The sequence below is a fragment of the Populus euphratica genome, unplaced genomic scaffold (genome assembly GCF_000495115.2).
Source record: "Populus euphratica unplaced genomic scaffold, PopEup_1.0 scaffold5.1, whole genome shotgun sequence".
NCBI classification, from domain to species: Eukaryota; Viridiplantae; Streptophyta; class Magnoliopsida; order Malpighiales; family Salicaceae; genus Populus; species Populus euphratica.
The window spans coordinates 4,541,055-4,560,918 of NW_011499848.1; the positions used below are offsets into that span (position 1 = coordinate 4,541,055).

At 33.7% G+C, this 19,864-nt stretch overlaps 1 protein-coding gene across 3 annotated transcripts; it reads left to right on the plus strand.

Moving 5' to 3' along the window:
• Positions 1-6,448: 6,448 nt before the first annotated feature.
• PRP40C (pre-mRNA-processing protein 40C) lies at positions 6,449-18,941 on the plus strand. Of its 3 annotated transcripts, none has more exons than XM_011015377.1 (16): positions 6,449-6,758; positions 6,855-7,045; positions 7,132-7,290; positions 7,793-8,414; positions 8,532-8,692; positions 9,129-9,166; positions 9,859-9,937; positions 11,383-11,853; positions 12,043-12,126; positions 13,605-13,745; positions 13,863-13,969; positions 15,120-15,243; positions 15,695-15,835; positions 17,496-17,663; positions 18,177-18,299; positions 18,400-18,941. In XM_011015377.1, the coding sequence occupies exons 2-16, from the start codon at positions 6,863-6,865 to the stop codon at positions 18,715-18,717; spliced, it is 2,919 nt and encodes a 972-aa protein (XP_011013679.1). In that variant the 5' UTR covers positions 6,449-6,758; positions 6,855-6,862; the 3' UTR covers positions 18,718-18,941. The 3 variants fall into 3 exon arrangements, with proteins under 3 accessions (XP_011013679.1, XP_011013685.1, XP_011013692.1); XM_011015383.1 differs by having other exon boundaries at positions 7,132-7,275; XM_011015390.1 differs by having other exon boundaries at positions 6,450-6,758; positions 7,156-7,290.
• Positions 18,942-19,864: the final 923 nt, after the last annotated feature.

The following is a 19,864-nucleotide window of genomic DNA, read 5'->3' on the forward strand; positions in this document are numbered from 1 at the left end:
TTGTGTTGAAATGTATATTAATAATTTTTTATTTTTTAAAAATTAATTTTAATATTAACACATCAAAATAATTTAAAAATACTATAAATATATTAATTTAAAATAAAAAATAAAAAAAATAATTTAAAAAAAAAAACATTTTTAAAACGTGGAAACAAACAGGTAAACTTGCGGAAGAAAAGCAGGCTCCGACCCTCCACTATCTTTTTAATCCGTGGAGGAGAATAACTGCTCGAGAACACACGCACCGGCAACCAGGCCACCCCTTCTCTGCAACGATAAAAATGCTGGCTAAGGTCGTTTTCCATTTAGACTTTTACATAACAAAATGGCGTGTCAATTTCAACGATTAAGATCTCACACGCCGTGGCAGAGTGGAGAAAGGTATTTATTTTTCTTTTTTAGATAAAGGTTTGAAAGTTCGCAACTAAATCAAATATCATGAGTTTGTTTTCGCACGTGAATTAATTGATGCTGGCCTCACTACTCGGTAGGCTGAACTTTTTTTTAGATTATTGCGGTTGTTTAGGTTAATTTATTTAAAATTAATAATTATATAAATTTATAATAATTTTAAAATTTATAAAACTTATCTAAAAAGGTTCAATAGACTAAACTTGATTTTAGTTGTTTTTATGCTTTTAAAAAAATATTTTTTATTTTAATTTAATATTTTTTTAGTATTGTCAGATATTTTGATGTAATTTTTTTTAAAAAAATTAATATATTTTAAAATAAAAAATAACGCTGTATTGCTGTCAACCACCTCTTATATTCGCCTACTCGGGCTGGGACTCGTACAAAATTTTGAAGGACTGTAGGCTTCGTGCGTACGTGTAAAATAAGTCTCGTGATATGCCCATGAAATGCTTTGATAATGTGGGAATGTTTGAAAGTAAGTTTTAATTTGTGAAGAATTATTATTGTTTTATTTTAAATTATATTAATGTATTGAGATCAAAAATAAATTTTATAAAATAAAAAAATTAATATTTTTTTGAAAACAACTACTGTAATAATTTAACAGAGAAAAAAATCTTTATAATTATGTTTTTACAAGAAATATGCAATAAATAAAGCGAGGTTAAATAAGAGAATGTGAACAATTTTTATTTTTTTATATTCGTATGATCTTAGAGTCTATTATCTTATATTACATGATGGCTAGTATGTCGTTATATACCCTTTAAGTTATATGAATCTACATAACTATACGGAATAATTAACAATCACGCGAGATCATGGACTGTCACGTTACCGTTACATATTGCCACGCCATTAAATGAAGCAAGATGTTCATGTGGCTTGCACCGTCACTGCTAAATAAGATGTTCAAGTGAATTATCATTTTGCCGCCTAAAGTACGATGTTAGGGTAGGCGATCATATTATCACGCAAAATTTAAATTTAATTTATATATTTTAATAAAATTTCATATTTAAAATCATATCAAAGGTTAAGAACGTAGTTTCAAATATAATCTAACCTCTAAGAATAAAATAAAATAAAACTAAATTTGAAGCCAACCACTCTAATTTACAATTTAAAATATAGAAAATTTAATGTTAAATATAGTTATACTTATATATCCGTCTATTTTTTCAATATACATTTAAAGAAATAAAAGGAAGTTGATGATGATAATAAAAATAAATAAAATAAGTTGTTAATTAAATTTAAATTAAACACTATTACAAATATATAATTGATTTCAGTCCACTTAAATGGGTTTTTCTAGCCCCTACATGTGTTAACATTATCTCGCATACAATGTGATGTCGAGGAATCACGTCAATATTAGACGAATAGCTGCGAGGAGATGGTCGACGGGCTCGTGCATGAAGAATGGCTTGATTTAGTGCTCACCGCCAGAAGTCTGTCGTGTGATTTTTTATTATTATTAATATAGAAGTCTGTCGTGTATGATTAATTTTATAAATTTTAAAATTAATAATTATAATTTTTTTAAATAATTTTAAAGTTTATAAAACTTAAATTAATAACTTTTAAAAAATAAATTTAAAATATGATGGTTTAAATCATATCCCTTAAAATTATAGTGTGAAATTTATCAGTCTAGCATGGACTCCCTGCTATAATTTACTAGTCAGACCACCTTACTTCCCCGCTCACGAATCAAGGGCGATGAAAATCAGGAGAAGAAGTTTACAGCTTCTGGATTTAATTTTAGCTTATTGACACGCACTCGAATGTTAAAAAAATAACTACACTGCAAGTAACTTAAATATTGTTATTACAGTTAACCTATGCAGATCAACCTTTAATTTTATTAACTTGTTTTTTTTAAAAAAATAAATTTAAAATTATTTATATGAAAGTTTTCCCTGCATGATCAATATTTAATATTAGGTTTGATTTTAGAGGGTATTTAGGAATATAATTCTTTTTTAAAATATTTTTTTACTTTAAAATACGTTAAAATAGTATTTTTTATTTTTTAAAATTTATTTTTAATATCGGTATATTAAAATAAATTAAAATAAAATAAATAAATTTTAATAGAAAATAAATTTAACTTCAATATCAAATAGCCTTTAACAACTTCAATGGCCCATCTTAACTCGGCTTGACAATCGAGACGACATTTTTTTAAACCAGATAACCAACATTTAATGTTGAGTTTCTAAGATATACTCGTTGTCCATGTTTAATAACAACACCAAAAAAAAATCCCCCCCGTCTAGATATTTTTTTACTTTTAATTTTTTTCTCTCACCAGCACAACGTGACGAGAAAAGTAAATAAGTAGCTGAATTTTATAATGACCAGGCCTACAGATATAGGTATAAGAGCCCAGTAGACTATTCTAAAATTTCAGTTAAAAAAGTCAGAATAATTTTTTTAGCAAAAATAACGAGCAACTGCACAACATGAAAGCTCATGTAAAAGGTGATGTTGAACCATGCTAGACGCAGTTTACACATTTGGAATACATTATAGATAATAATAATTTTTAATTTTTTTTTTATTCTGTCTCTTAACTTTTATTTTTATCAAATGAGTTTTTTAATTGCAAAGTTAATAGTCAATTACCCTCTATTTATTATCTATGGATAAAATTGAAAGAAATAGGACCAACATGGAAAGGGTGCTAAAAAAATGATGTATTTAAAGTTGACATGAATAGCTCAACTTAGTCCTCCAAATTAAAAAATTCAAAGTATTCAGCCCCCAATGCTTTTCTAAAATCAATTTTGATACAAAACTCTATTTTTATGGTTTTTCAAGCCTTGGTTTGTGAGTAAAAGAGTTTTCTTGCATCCAATATGGAAAAAAAATTATCATTTATGTATATTTCGACTACCAAATTAATTTATCATGGTATACAAGAGTTCCATTTAAAAATTGTGTATTGATGGTGGTTGCTCAAATTTTTAATATTACCAAAAACAATATATTAAAATCAATTGATTTCAAGTTTTAGAATTGTTTTAGGGTTTTTTGAGCTGATAAATTGGTTTATAGGTTTTTTAAGAGTGTCTTGAGTATTGTTTTTTTTTTTAAAAATTAGGATGAGTTACATTGATTTTTAGGGGGTAAAACAGGTCTATCTTGATTTTTCAATCACTTTCATGGTGTCCATAATATAATAAAAAAACTAATAAGTTGTTATATTTTTTTTATATGAAAAACAGGGATAAACAGTAAGTTATTTATTTTTTAAAAAATAAATATATATATACAAGGTTAAGATGTGCAGAGCTCTTTGTGATTTTTTTTTTCTTGACATTTTTTTTAAACATTTATCTTAATACATAATATTTTTTTTTATAAAATAATAAATTTAACTTCAATATCAAATAGCCGACTTGTCACGAGTCAGGATTTAAAAACTATGGTATTAAATTAATCTATATATCTCTGGACTTGTCACGAGTCAGCATTTAAAAACTATGGTATTGATTTAACACTCAACAGTCAAGTATTTCGATCACCATCAATCCATCTACATTTGAGATCTTCAGCTTTGTCCCTCCTGTCAAGCTCTCTCACCTGCACAACGTGACGCGAAAAGTAAATAAGTGACGGAATTTTATAATGACCAGGCCTATAGATACAGGTATAAGAGCCCAGTAGACTATTCTAAAATTCCAGTTAAAAAAGTTAGAATAATTTTCCAGCAAAAATAATGAGCAACTGCACAACATGAAAGCTCATGTGAAAGGTGATGTTGAACCGTGTTAGACACCGTTTACATATTTGGAATGCATTGTGGATTAAAATATTTTTTTAAATTCTTTTTATTCTGCCTCTTAACTTTATTTTTATCAAATGAGTTTTTTAATTGCAAAGTTAATAGTCAATTACCCTCTATTTATTATCTATGGATAAAATTGAAAGAAATAGGACCAACATGGAAAGGGTGCTAAAAAAATGATGTATATTAAAGTTGACATGAATAGCTTAACTTGGTCCTCCAAATTAAAAAATTCGAACTATTCAGCCCCTGTGCTTTTCTAAAATCAATTTTGATATGAAACTCTATTTTTATTGTTTTTCAAGCCTTGGTTTGTGAGTAAAAGAGTTTTCTTGCATCCGAATGTAGAAACAAAATTATCATTTATGTATATTTCAACTACCAAATTAATTTATCATGGTATATACGAGTTCCATTTAAAAATTGTATATTGATGGTGGTTGCTCAAATTTTTAATATTACCAAAAACAATATATTAAAATCAATTGATTTCAAGTTTTAGAATTGTTTTGGGGTTTTTTGAGCTGATAAATTGGTTTATAGGTTTTTTAAGAGTGTCTTGAGTATTGTTTTTTTTTTTAAAAATTAGGATGAGTTACATTGATTTTTAGGGGGTAAAACAGGTCTATCTTGATTTTTCAATCACTTTCATGGTGTCCATAATATAGTCAAAAAACTAATAAGTTGTTATATTTTTTTATATGAAAAATAGGGGTAAACAGTAAGTTATTTATTTTTTTAAAACAAATATATACATACAAGGCCAAGATATGCGGAGCTCTTTATGACTTTTTTTCTTCTTGACATTTTTTAAAAAAATTTATCTTAATACATAATATTTTTTTTTAAAGACTTGATTTGGTTATTGGTTATATATAAAAAAAAGGCTAATATGTGCGGAGCTCTTTATGGGTTTTTTTCTTCTTGATATAGTTTTTTAAAAAATTATCTTAATATATAATTTTTTTTTTAAAGACTTGATTTGGTTATTGGTTATATGTATATAAGGCTAAGATGTGTGGAGCTCTTTATGGGTTTTTTTCTTCTTGACATTTTTTTTAAAATTATCTCAATATATAATATTTTTTTTAAAAAAGACTTGATTTGGTTATTAGTTTTGATCAAAGTTTTGATGTGATAAGATGGTATACAAGCCTTATTATTTAATGCATTTCCCCTTTTATTTTTTTTAAATACAATTTACATTTTATTATTGTTATTTTTTTTACTGAACTTAAAATTAGAAATATATATATATATTTTTATCATTTAGCTTAAAAAAATCACATCTAAATTATGTCTTTGACCTGGATTGTATATTTTTTTGTTAATTAAAGTTTAATAAAACCAGTATAATACAATATATGTTTTAAATTTTATATTTAACTCTTTAATAACCTTTTAATTTACTTTTAAATGTAATCAAGTTTGTGATTAATTTAAACTCAATTAAAACCTAAACTCAACTAAAACAAGGAGAAAAAGGATAAGAAACAGATTATTCAATGGGGTTAATTTATTATGATTATAGTTATTATTTAGATTGTAAATTTTATATGTTAATCTTTATTGATATAATGCATTGCTTACTCCCCTGCTTTTATATATATATATATATATAACTCCTTATTTTATTGTTTTACTTTTTATTACAAATACTCTAAAACATGTGCAAAAAATATTGTAGTTTTTTATATGTTTTTTTTTTGGTTTTTTTAATTTTTTCCTCCATAATTTTTTAGGTTTTATATTTTTTAAAATTTTCTTCTTTTTTTGTTTTTTATTTTTTTTGTTTTATTTTGTTTTTAATATTGAATTAATTAAAAATTTAATATATTTTCTTCTTTTTTTGTTTTTTTATTTTTTGTTTTTTTAATATTAAATTAATTAAAAATTTAATAATGTATTTTTTTAAAACATCATAAATTAATAAAATAGCCCTTTGATACATGCTTCAAACCAGAAAAAAAATAAAAAATAACAGCGGATCTTGTATAGGATTAAACAATGATTGTGTGGATTTTTTTTTAACTATATCGCTATTGAAATAGACTAATTAATTCGCTCTTGACCTCCTAGAGTAAAGAAGTCATACTAACTTTTATTTGTTTATTTATTAAGATTCGTGATGATTGATTAATTCTACCTCATGCTCTTATCAGATTTTTAATCTTCATTTAAAACATTTTATCGTAGACAAAAATAACAACACTTCGGTTTTTCAAAGCAATTATTATCTTCTTAACTGATCTACAACGAAGCACCGCCCGCAAGGCTATTACAGTACAATAACCCTGCGCATTCACACGATTTCGGTTCCAGCACGCGCTCCGCTTTCAAAAACGCCCCAGAAAGCAAACACCAAAACGACCCCCCGATCTTCCTCTCCCACTCGACGATACGACAACCCTTCTTAGTACTTCACCACCCCTCTCATCTCCACCTCTCTCCAGCATCCTCCTTCGTCTCATGCAAAGGAAAATAAAATTAGGGTTTGGCATTTGTTACTTCTACTCCTGCCAGTGTCACTCCCTCAAAGGTTATTTTTATCTTCCCCTTTACCTTCATTAAAGTGGATAAAAAACCCTAAATGCAGTCTGTATTTGAATTCTCATCCATTTTGTTACAATAGCAGATTAAATAATGGAATCGCCAGCTTGGTTGCCGCAACGAGAAGCAAAGCCGCCGCCAACTGCCACAGAATCAGGAGTTGCATCAGCTACCCCTCCACCGGAGAATTCAGCTGGTAATAATGCACACAGTAGCTATTCATCTCCGGCTCCGACATTTACTTACAACGTGACTCCTAATATGTCTTCCGGTGCGGTCAGTACCTGTATTTATTTGTCTATTCCCTTTCAGCCTCGTTTTTAGTTACTATTAATTAAGTGCCAGCATTTTTTTTGTTATAGTTAGATTTTGTGCAATGCGTGCAGGCTTTGAATTCTAATCCACCGGGACAGCCCGTACCCGTTCCTGGCCCGGCTTCATCCGTTGGTCTTTCCTTTTCGTATAAAATTCCTCAAACCGGGCCTGGTTTTCCTGGCAATCAACAGGTACAATCCATTGTTGTGAGTGGTTAATTCAATTCTTTATCTTTTATTTTGTTTAGAATTTTGTTTCCAGCCTAGCTCTCATTTACATGCATATGACTTGTTGATGGTGCAATAGTTTCTGAGGGTGAGAGTTATGATTTTAGTTTGAGATGGGCATTTTGCACAGACAATGTGTTTTTTATGATGACTTTCTACTTGCACCCATTCCTTGGTAGCTAAAGAGGTGGTAGTGTTTGTGGAAGACAATTCATATATTGGAGTTGATCCCAGTAATGCATAAAACTGTCCTTGACTTCATCCTGACAGTGATGATGGCCATCTACTCGTATGAAAATAGAACATGGAAGGATTTTTATTTTTATTTTTGTTTTTTTTTCAAAAAAGCTTCTGTAGTCATGGTGTTGTTTTATATATATTCTACGGTGATGTTTTGCCATTGCATGAAACCCTGGGGAGTGGTTGGGTGGTTGGTCATGGTCCAAGAATTCAGTTTTTTAATTCTCTTTGATTCATGCAGGACAAATCACCTGCCCAAGGCAGTGCACCATCAGTGGCACCAATTGCATCTCAGTCTGTTTCATTTTCCATTCATTCTCCTTCAAGTTCTTACACATCTTTATCCTCTAACCTGGGTCCGACACCTTCACAGACACCAGCTACTGCTTCTTTTTACTTGCCCCCTGGATTGCCCAGAACTCCTGGCACGCTTCCTCCCCAAGGATTGGTACCATCTGCACCAATGACCCAGCCGTCTGTAGCTGTTGATTCTTTACCTTTAGGAGTTCAGAGACCCATCATGCCTACGATGCCCTCTTCAAATGCAGTTCAGCAGCAAACTTACCCAACCTACCCATCTTTACCTGTCATGGCTGCTTCCCCACAGGCTCTCTGGATGCATCCCCCACCCATTGGAGGCATGCCTAGGCAACCATTTTTGCCATATCCTGCTGCTTTTCCTGGATCCTTTCCTCCACCTGGACATGGCATGCCCTATCCTTCTGTTTCGTTGCCTGATTCTCAACCTCCTGGGGTTGTTCCTGTTGGACATTCATATGCTATTCCCATGTCTTCTTCTGCTTCAGTTCATCAGTTACCTGGTGCTCCAGGGATGCAGACAGAATTACCTCCTCCTGGAATTGGTATGCTCAGGGTTTCATGCTAGGTTACTGATGCATTTACATTGTAAGAGTTGTCTGTCTCACTGAAGTTACGTGGAATGAACTCTTTTCACCATTTTTTTTTTCCGGGCTTCACAGATAACCACAACCATCTCCATCACAGTGGCACCAGGGACAATGCAGCTGTTAGCGAACCATCACATGCGTGGACTGCACACAAGACTGACACAGGAGTGTTTTACTATTATAATGCTGTAACTGGAGTATCAACATATGAGAAACCACCAGGGTTTAAGGAGGTATGCACGATAACAGTTAATTATGGGAAATTCCTTTACTGTCGTTCAAGTTTGGGGATATCCTTTTCTCCTTCCAAGGATTTGGAAACAATAATGTCAATATTCTAAGAAGATAACCCATGAGCTAACAGGTAAATTTGTGGGTTCATGTAACATTGTGAGCGTGTTAATTTGAACATGCAAGCAAGTAAAATTGTATGATAGAGTAGGTCTTTTAGGGCTCTTAAGTTGACCTCCCTCTCCAGTTTTGGGAATTTGTTTTTGACATTTTCCCATCAACTTGTCTGTTTGTTTGCTAACATCTCGTATTGGAGTCTGAAACAGTGTCCCCATCTGGTTCTTTTTGCTATCATGATTTGCTTTTCTTTAACCTCCTCACTATTGATGGCAATCTTCATTGATACTGAGTTTCTGTTTTGTTTTACTCTGGATGCAGCCGGAGAAGGTTTCTGTGCAACCAACTCCAGTTTCAATGTAAGTGTCTTGCTTTTAGTGGCTTTTCCTATATCGCTCCTAAGTTGTTATCTAGAAACAAAACTTGAGGAATTTATCATTTTTTCTTATTCTTTATATACATGTATGTTACATGAAGTTACTTCTAGGCCCGATGACTGAGGCAATTTGTTGGTGATTACTGACCTTAAGTTGGTGCTATTATATGATGTCTTGGAACTACAATGAAAATGATGCATGATTTGAGTCTGAAAGCAATCTTGTATACAACTGTTGAAAGTTGGTCTTTCTCTAAATTCTCCTTCTGGTACCCTCTTTTCTGATATGATTGTTTTGGTTGAAGTCTTACTTTATAGAATCATAAGCAATAAGAAATTGCATCTTTCAGCATTGAGAATTGTTGTATTCATTTACAGCATTGAGTATTGTTGTATTCATTTATAGAATTTGTGCACTTTTACTCGTGAATAATAATAATAATAAATAAATTAAACAGAAGTGCAGGTGCATCTAAGTTCTTATTTGACAGACTTGTCATTTGGCAAAATCTTAAAATGCTTACTTGAGGGATAGTCTGTTCTCCATCCTATCCGTAGATTTTGGTAATGGGTTGTAGTGTCATATATCTATCACTTCCAGTATATTTGTCATCTTTTGAGGTTTTTTCTCTTTTTCAAGCTAATTACTGGATTTTCATGTTTTCTTGTCTTCAGGGAAAATTTGGCCGGCACAGATTGGGTGTTGATCACAACAAATGATGGCAAAAAATATTACTACAACAACAAAACTAAGGTATGGTAGTAAACATGAATATGCCATTTGTCTATCCATGTCAATGGAGCTGTTTCATTCAATTTTTCTAAGCTAATATTGCCTGAAAGCTAGTTCCTAATGATAGGCATGGTATATGGGAATAAAATTTGTTTGTGGTGGCTTTTGTTACATGTTTGTATATCTATGAAACTATATGAAATCTAAATGATGTTATTGTACCCCGTAGGAGGTTATTTATGAAATTGAACTGATGTAATATTTGTATAATTTAGCATGATCATGCAATATTGTCTTGATTTAGAAAATCAAGCAGTAGAATACATTTATTAAATATGTTCCAGGTGCAATGGATGTGCTAGATCATCACCTACAAATATTCCTTGTTATTACCAGTAGGATTTAGGATTTTGAAAGAATGTTTTTGTTGGGGAATCAGGGAAGAATATAAATACCACTTATGGGTTTGGGGTTGGAGGGAGTAAAGTTAAAGCTTGATCTTCTGGGTCTTAAGATCTAACTTGTGGAGGTGGTTTGTATTGCTGACCTTGATTGATGTTTTGCAAAAAAATCTTTACCTCCCTTTTCATTATGAGCTTCAATGAGATGACTTCAGTGGATTCCCTTATTGGTGGTTGATTACAAGTATGCTTTAACAGGAACTTTGCTGTTGCTAGGTTTTTATATGAACGAGAGTTTGAATCTTCCTATAATTTCATTGAATTGATATGGCATGAAGGTGATGCAGGGAGGGTGATGAGGCTGGTTGAAATCTCACCAAGTATGGGAAGCTTAGTCTTTAATTCTATCATGGAGCAGTCATAAAGGAAAAATAATTCCTTTTACACTCAGATGATAACATGAGGGCTGAGAGAGGGAGAACAAATCAGAGTGACATTGTCATCAAGCATTAAAATTAAAATAAGGACTCAATCACCAATGATTTGCTTTATGTATCACCATCAGAAAATTCGACACAAACAACATGAGTCTGGCGGCTAATAAAAACTTAGCACTGAATGATAGAGTGATAGTTTATAAACTAGCTTTAGAAATGAGGACAATACATTTAGCAGGATAAAAGGACCAAACTGAAGGCTAAATAGTGCCACAAAGCATCACAGGCTTTCAAAAATCCTGTTAATTTTTGTTTATCTAGGAGAGAGGAAAAATAGAGAGAAAATAAGCAGCAGCAAAAGAGCTGCCTGATGTTTTAGATACCAGAGGGGACTTGCATATTTCATCTTTACATGGTCCTGTGAAATGGGCCAGATCCCAAATAACACCTTTATATCTCCAAGGCAACTTGAGGTTGATTCAACTTGACTTTGATACCATTTGTAACACTACCTTTCATATGTAAGCAATAAAAATGGTTAAAATAAATAGTTGAATGCAATTTGAATTCTTAAACTTCCTGGATTTTGTTTATATTCTTTGTTTTTTACCCTTTTTTTCACCATCAGTTAAGCAGCTGGCAGATTCCTAGTGAAGTGACAGAATTGAGAAAGAACCAGGAAGCTGAAGTATCAAAAGGAAATGCGATGTCAGTGTCACAAGTTAGTGCTTTGACTGAAAAAGGATCTGCTCCAATTAGCTTGAGTTCCCCTGCTGCTAATACTGGTGGTCGTGATGCCACGGCTCTTAGAGTTTTAAGTGTGCCGGGAGCCTCATCTGCTCTGGATTTGATAAAAAAAAAGCTGCAAGAATTCGGAGCTCCAGCCATTTCTGCTGCTGTTTCAGTTTCATCAGGAGCAGCAGCATCAGAATCAAATGGCTCAAGAGTAGTTGAAGCTGCAGCTAAGGGCTTGCCAAGTGAGATTAGCAAAGATAAGCTGAAGGATGCTAATGGGGATGGTAATATATCTGATTCCTCTACGGACTCTGAGGATGAAGATGATGGGCCATCAAAGGAGGAGTGCATTATCCAGTTTAAGGTATACAATTTGTTACTTTTATTTCATTGGAAAATATATAATTCTCTTGCTCTCTTTTTTTGTTTGGAAGTGGGGGGTGGCTTTGAAATAAAACTTCATTAATAATTGCAGTTTTTCTTCCTCGGACATTTTTATTTTCCCTCTTGAAACACTATTTTTGTGCTCACTTGTTTCCCATGAAATTTACAGGAGATGCTTAAGGAACGTGGAGTGGCACCATTCTCAAAATGGGAGAAGGAGCTGCCGAAGTTAGTGTTTGATCCGCGTTTTAAGGTTTGTTGAGTCTAAAGAATTATGAATTACTTTGTTCGGGAATTAAGCCCCTTTCCTGCAACTGGAACTCGTTGAAACAGGTTTGTTGCATTAATGTATTTGCTAACTTGTGATGGGGTGAACTTGTTTGTGTTTTGTTGTGCTTTCTTTTGTTGCAATAACTTGGTAATGACCAACGCTTGTTAAATCCCTTTTGATGCTCTTGACTTGAAAAACAAATCATCAACACGCCTTGTCAAGATAGTGGCTTAAGGGGGCCAATTCTCTGGGTCTTTTTTCTTTTCTACCTCGTTTACCTATGGTGGAAGATGGTTTAAGACTCTTGTTACATATGCCAAGCAAGCCACTTATCCCCTCCAAGCTGGTAGTGGGATCTAGGAACTGGGGAGGAACTATCAATATGACATACATGAATATAACAAAAAAAAAAAAAAAAACTTGCAGGATAGGTAGAAGTTTTGGTTTGGTGGCTAGAGTTGAAGGCTATACATGGGTGGTTGAGGAGCTTCATCAATGCTTCTCTTAGGGACTAATAAGTAATAACCTGCCAAATGGAGCTTCTGTTTCCACTTGTCTTTAGGAGTTCATCTCTAAAATCTAGTGATATGCGACTATTCTATACACTATTTTGTGGCACAATAACTTGGGTGTTCTTAGCTGAAGGCATCTACTTACTATAGCAGCCCTTGTTTGCAAGTGTATCCCTTACTTCAATATCTTCTTGTTAAGCATCTTTGCTCCTGGCTCCCTTGAAAGCTGCATACTCTCCCCTCAGGCTAGTAGCCTGTTATCATTTGCCTTCTCATTGTTTTTGTGTCAAACACTGTATTACTCCCTAGTGAAAACAGAGATCTTTGGGCCTGTTCTGTTTCCCTCTCCAGAGTTTTTTTTTTCCCCTAAATGATTGTTTTGTGCAGGATTCTTGTTGTTTAGTTCAGCTGAATCCATCTCATTACTCAATTGCATTCCTGCTCAGTGCTCCTCCATGTAGATAAAACTTAATCATAGAAAAATGGCATCACCAAGATCTTCTTATTTGTTTCATTTTCCTGGTGTTTTATGAGTATGCTGATGCAACTTCTGGCACTGTGTACTAAGATGGGATCAATGTTTTTATAAAGATTAAGGACCTTGAAGTTATCTTGAACATTTAACAGGTTGTCTGTTCTTTTCTTCCATATTTGTCCTTTGTAGTTATGACTAGTAGCTGGAGGAGAGGGGCAATTGTGCTGAAGATAATCTGTTCCCATGCTGATGTGTTTTAACTGTTTATTTTAGAAAGTAGTTCCCTTTCCATGCTGCATGCATGCAGTTTGCATACACCAAAGGGGTTGTAGTTCATGAACACTCTGCTTGATGTAGCTTCTGCGTTTTTTATTGCAACATCATGCATCTCTTCTCTGAATCACATCTCTGGTTATGGTATATGCAGAAGTTAATTTGTTGCTTTGTTTCTTATTTGCTCTGATCTCTTTCAGGCTATTCCAAGCCATTCTGCAAGAAGATCTTTGTTTGAACACTATGTTAAAACACGTGCTGAGGAGAAACGCAAGGAAAAGCGAGCAGCTCAGAAGGCTGCAGTGGAGGGATTCAAGCAGTTGCTGGAGGAAGCATCAGAGGTTTCCTGGATCACCTTCAATTTAATTGCCTTTTTTTCCTATGATTTTTTCAAACTCTCTCCAGCTTTGAAACTATGGAGATTGCAAATTATTTATCAACAAGATTTTGATTTTCAGGACATTGATCACAACACTGATTATCAAACTTTCAGAAAGAAATGGGGCAATGATCTAAGGTTCGAAGCCTTGGACCGCAAAGATCGAGAGCATTTATTAAATGAAAGGTATTATATGATAAAATGTCATGATATTTTTTTCAGCAACTTGGATGTGTTCTTTTTGCAGTAGACACCTACAGTCTATCAGGCACCTTCAAGTGTTTTGTGTCATATTTGAACCACTTAGGGGATGTCCATCAGTGAAGTCTAGTTGGACCCTAATTCATAGAATCCATCCCTATGGTGTTTGCCCCATGCTTGGTATGGCTGATGGTTGCACTGAGTGTGAATGTCAATGTGCCATCAATTTGTAAATTGAATTTCAAAGTCACTTAACTTAAATTTTGATCTCTAGATTGAAATTTATTTGGTTTAGTTGACAATCTCTTTCCTTCATTATCTTCATTCTTTTACCATACGGATATGTGTATATTTGCCCTCAATTTTGCTGTTCTTATAATAGTTATTGTTTACTTTGTGACTTTTAATTTCATTGTGCTTTTTAGTTTAGATTTTTAATTGGCCATATATATATATATATATATATAAAATTCTACGCAGAATAGTTGGCCATGGTAGTTGATACACGGTTCAAAAAATACTTTTTTTTCAGCTGTTTTTTAATGAACTAGAGAAAGAAGATCCAGCTTGGAGATTGTTATGACTTTTTTTTATGTACTCATTTGGCCCTGCTCTTCCAATGCTGCATCATGTGACTTTTGGAATGTCCATTACTTGCTTTACAACCTGGGGTTCTGTAGAACACCCAGGCAATGATCAACCATGTATGCTTGATAGATATTGATGGTATACTGCTCTAGTGCTCTTAACCCTATGACTTAGATCCCATATTCTTGATATTTCAGCTTTTGTTGAAGGGGTGTTATGTGTCTTATTGTTCAGATTCATGTCCTATGTCAGTATCTCTGCAATATATGGTGCAAGATACTCTGCAGAGCTTTTTTCTGCATAATCTGTTTTACTCCTATCCTTACAGATTTATGTATTTGGTTTTCTAGCAGACAAAGTGTTTTGTTTTCATACCTCCTTTATACCAGCATGTGTGTGTGTGTGGATGGTAGGCTATGACCAGAGTTTTAGAGTAACTTCGGGTCCCCTTCAGTCCTTAAAGCTCTTTGTAATTACATGGAAAATGTCCTTAGGTTTTCGACATTCTTTGTATGACACTGATTGATGATTTTTTTTTTTTTGAAAGGATTCATCTTTTGAAGAAGGCAGCACAGGAAAAGGCTCAAGCTGAACGTGCTTGTGCTGCTGCCAGTTTCAAGTCTATGCTTCGAGATAAAGGAGACATAACTGTTAGTTCACGTTGGTCCAGGGTATGTTATATTGGAGTGAGGTTTAATGTGATGTCTAGTTTCAACAAGATGTGTCTAGGGTGTTGTTAGATTTTTGTCTAGTTTGTAGGATCTTGAATGCTGTTATGTATAACTATAGTTGGATGGACTGATATGTAGGATGCAGAGGACTTTCCTGTGGAGAATGAGATGGAAATTTACTTATTCAATACTTATTTGGACATGATGAACTGAAAAGTTGTTTTGGGTAAAAGAATGTCTTTAACTTTGTCATATTGGAAGAAAGTAAACCAGCATAAGCAATGATTAGTGGGAAATATGGTTAATTTTTGCATTTGGACCACACAGCTGAGATAGTGATTCTTTGGGGATGATTCTGGGTTTTTACAAATTAAATTAACGCAGATGTCTGTGCAATCAGATAAATTTTGATATATAATCTTTTACTGATGTTAATTTGTGCTAATTGTAGGTCAAGGATAGTCTAAGGAATGACCCCAGATACAAATCTGTAAAGCATGAGGATAGAGAGGTTTTCTTCAACGAGTATCTGTATGAATTAAAAGCTGCAGAGGAAGCAGAGCGAGATGCAAGAGGCAAAACAGAGGAGCAGGTATAGACTGTTGGGTGTGCTCATCTTGGAAACTGCTTACTCTTTCATTCTTGACTATAGTCTCAGTAATTATTGCAATTGTTGTTTGACTGTGTTGTGCTTTTGGAAAATAGGAATAGTTTAAATCCAGGCTAATTGGTCACCAACCCCTGTTCATTATTCTCTGTTACATGCACGTGAGGGATGTGCGATCTCCTTTCCCTTTCATAACTTTCCAAAATAAAAAAAAACCTCATAACCTGCTACAACTTGACAGGTGTAAACAAATTTAAAGAAATAAAAAAAAGCTCAACTGTCCTGTCCTAAAACAAACTTCCTTGAAAACCTATCTAGAATACCAGATACCCATTTTAACAATTTTATTTTTTATTTATCAAAAGGAACAAATCTCAAATTCCTGGCAATAAAAAATTACCCTCAAATGATCAAACCACAGGTTTTTTGTTCCCTTATCTTGAAAAAACCCAAACTCATATTTGATCCCATCCCATATGCAAAACCCTCTTGAATCCCCATTCAAACCCGGATTTCCTTTTCGTCAGCTCTGTAACTGAACAAATTTTGGTGAGGGAAAGCATCAATGCCGGGTAATTAGGAGTCAGCTTCAACAACGACTAGGAAGAGGATTGACGCCACAATTGAAGCAGCTCCAAGTTATTTGGCATGGTGGTGATGGATAAGATAAGAGTGACATGAGAAGAGAAGGAGATGGTGATGAGAGGGAGAGTTAAAACATGTTATCTTTTTAGTTTTTTTTTTATATAAAAAATACCTTTTGTTTTCTGAATATTTTATAATTACAAAAAAAAAAGAATTTATTTTCTTATTATTGAATCAATAAGTTTTGATTTTTTTCCTTAAATCAGTTTGCACATGTTCAGTTTTAATAGGTCTGCGTGTGCCCCTCACATACTTTCTAATGGACTGAATGAACAGAAACCTAGCGAGGTCCAACATTGTGTTGACCTGATAGTACAAGAGGTCAAAATCAGAAAGTTGAAAGGTCAGGGTTTAAGTTGGATTTGACCTAAAGTTCAGGGGGCTTTTGACTAAGTAGCCTTAAATCTATGAAACTGGCTCATTGTTTAAATGGTACCCGAACAAGACAATGACTCGTCCAGTTTATGTTGATCTATTGACAGCAATTGTAAAGCGGCAAGCATAATCTAGTTGCTGTTTGTTGTTATGTAAAAGAGGGTAAATTGGTAGAAAACAATGAGGATGTAGGTGATAAACAAGTTGATATATTAAAGGTGACTAGATGCATGCTGTTTGAAATTTGTATCCTTGTGCATGGAAGTGTTTGATTTCACCAATATTTGAATTCCTTGTTCTTATTGTATGGATGATTTCCTTCTCTTCTAATAACATGCTCTTCAACTCTATTTTCAAAAAAAAAAAAAAAGAGGAAGAAGAAAAAGAAAAAGAAGAAAGGAAGTCAGGCCAAAATGTTCGTGTTTGATTAGACAAGCCTAGATGCATCATATAATTTTATATGTTCCATAGAACTTGTATTCTGATCTCTTCTAGTCGTGGTACAGTGGCTTGGATTTTTTAGTGGGGCATGTGGAACAAATATTGAAATATTCATTTTTCTTCCAGATAATTTTTAATAATATGTGGAAACTTATATTGATATGAGTGGTGTAAATGTGTCCAGCTCCTTTCCAGCTCAGTTCAGGGCAAGCTGAAGGAGAGGGAGCGAGAGTTGCGAAAACGGAAGGAACGAGAAGAACAAGAAATGGAAAGGGTGCGTGTGAAAGTTAGGAGGAAAGAAGCAGTTGCATCTTTTCAAGCTTTGCTTGTGGAAACACTCAAGGACCCTCAGGTTGGTTTTTGATAACTGTTGATCAAATTCTTGGTGGTACTAGACATATCAATGTCAAAAAATCATCCATACCAATTCCAAGATAATTTAAGAATTTGTTGCATATGTTTTCCATCTAAGGTTTGCTGAATTAGTTGACTGCATGGGTCCAATGACGCACCAAAGTAATAGTTTAAATAATACCTTTGATCCCTGTGTATGATGCGGTGCTGGCTAAACACTGAAAGCATCATAGACCATGCAATTTCTTCATCAGCTAGTAAATCTATTCTTACAATTTAAATTAAAAATGGATGTCATTCCTGGTTATTTCTTTTAATGTTTGCCCCAGAATACTGGAGTCCACAATGCTGCTATACTTTGACTAATTAGACAAAGTCTTTGAGATTCTGATAGTAAAAGTTCACTTCAGATTTTATGTGCAACTGACCAAACTTTTCATGGACATTGTTGCATGGGGCTTGAGTTTGTTTTGTTCCTTTTATAGTGCTGACCATTTGGCTTAACTGTTAGGCATCTTGGACCGAGTCAAAACCAAAGTTGGAGAAGGATCCACAAAGACGTGCAACAAATCCTGATTTAGATCCATCTGAGACAGAGAAGCTCTTCCGGGAGCACATGAAGATGCTGCATGAGGTAATAATTCTCAAATGGATTTGACTTGTGGATCTATATTGTGATCGTGACTCACTTTTTGACACATTTATCTGTCCTTTTTTCTTTTATGTTATCCCAGCGATGTACAAATGATTTCAAAGCTTTGTTAGCTGAAGTTATAACTGCTGAAGCAGCAGCCCAGAAGACAGAAGATGGGAAAACAGTCCTTGATTCGTGGTCAACAGCTAAACGACTTATAAAGCCTGATCCTAGGTATAACAAGATGCCTCGAAAAGAGAGGGAAACTTTGTGGCGTCGATATGCTGAGGAGATATTGAGAAAGCAAAAGTTTGAACCAGATCCGAAGGAAGATAAGCACACGGATTCAAAAAATAGAAGCGCTAATGATTCTGGAAGATACCAATCAGGATCAAGGAGAACAAATGACCGAAGATAACTTACTGAATTTTGGATAACTCATTTTATTTCTTGGTTAGGAACTAGGCTCTTAGTAGAATTTACTGGTTGCTACATGTTGGTCTCCCCGCTTTCTCCTATTCTGTTAAGAGGTCAGGTTATAATATACTTTTTTTGTGAGTGCTGTATCATATTCGAGTATAACTGAAACTTTTTTCCATTCAAAGAAAAGCATCGCGGCACCTTTTTTTTATTATGTGAAAATCACGCGCTTTTTGGTAGTGTCAGGCACCAGCGCTGTATTAGAATGATAATTATTCAGAATTGTGTTTCTTGGGGTCCTCTTGGCTCCAACACTCAGTTTTTGCCTCGTTCATCTTGGGGCGATGACGAGTGTCGTAAACAGGTATGCTACTAGTAGTTCTCTGGTCAATTCGAATCTACTGCAAAATATTGCCACAGATTGAGGCATCTTGAACTTCTAGGTGCGAGTAATGTTTACCCAATTTTTATTCACCTGGTCATACTTAGGCCTGATAATTGGCATTTCTGGTTTTGCATTCAACGTTGGACGCACTGCTCGTGGTTTAAGATCTTTTTTATTTATATATCTGGTTCAAAGATGGTTTTAAGAATCTCTTCTTTCCCTTCATCCTCCTCCCTCCCCTCGCTGCAGTGGGATCTGAAGTCGAAATATAACATATTGTAGTGCACTATCTGCGGTGAATGATTTGCCTTCAATAAATTAACAAAATAAAGCTAGAAGGCCTTCCACGCCCAGTACACACATACACACATCAGATGGGATGTTTTTAAAAATTTTGATTCTTCATCTTTTTCTCTCTTGAATGACTTGCTTTTGTCATCAAATTAATTACTAATTCATTATAATTTGCTATAGAAAAACACGATTAAAAATAGAGGATTAAAATGGAAACATGGCAAAATGATGGGTTTAATCTAGTGTTTGGTGCATTTTTCTCTCTCACCTGCACAACGTGACGCGAAAAGTAAATAAGTGACGGAATTTTATAATGACCAGGCCTATAGATACAGGTATAAGAGCCCAGTAGACTATTCTAAAATTCCAGTTAAAAAAGTTAGAATAATTTTCCAGCAAAAATAATGAGCAACTGCACAACATGAAAGCTCATGTGAAAGGTGATGTTGAACCGTGTTAGACACCG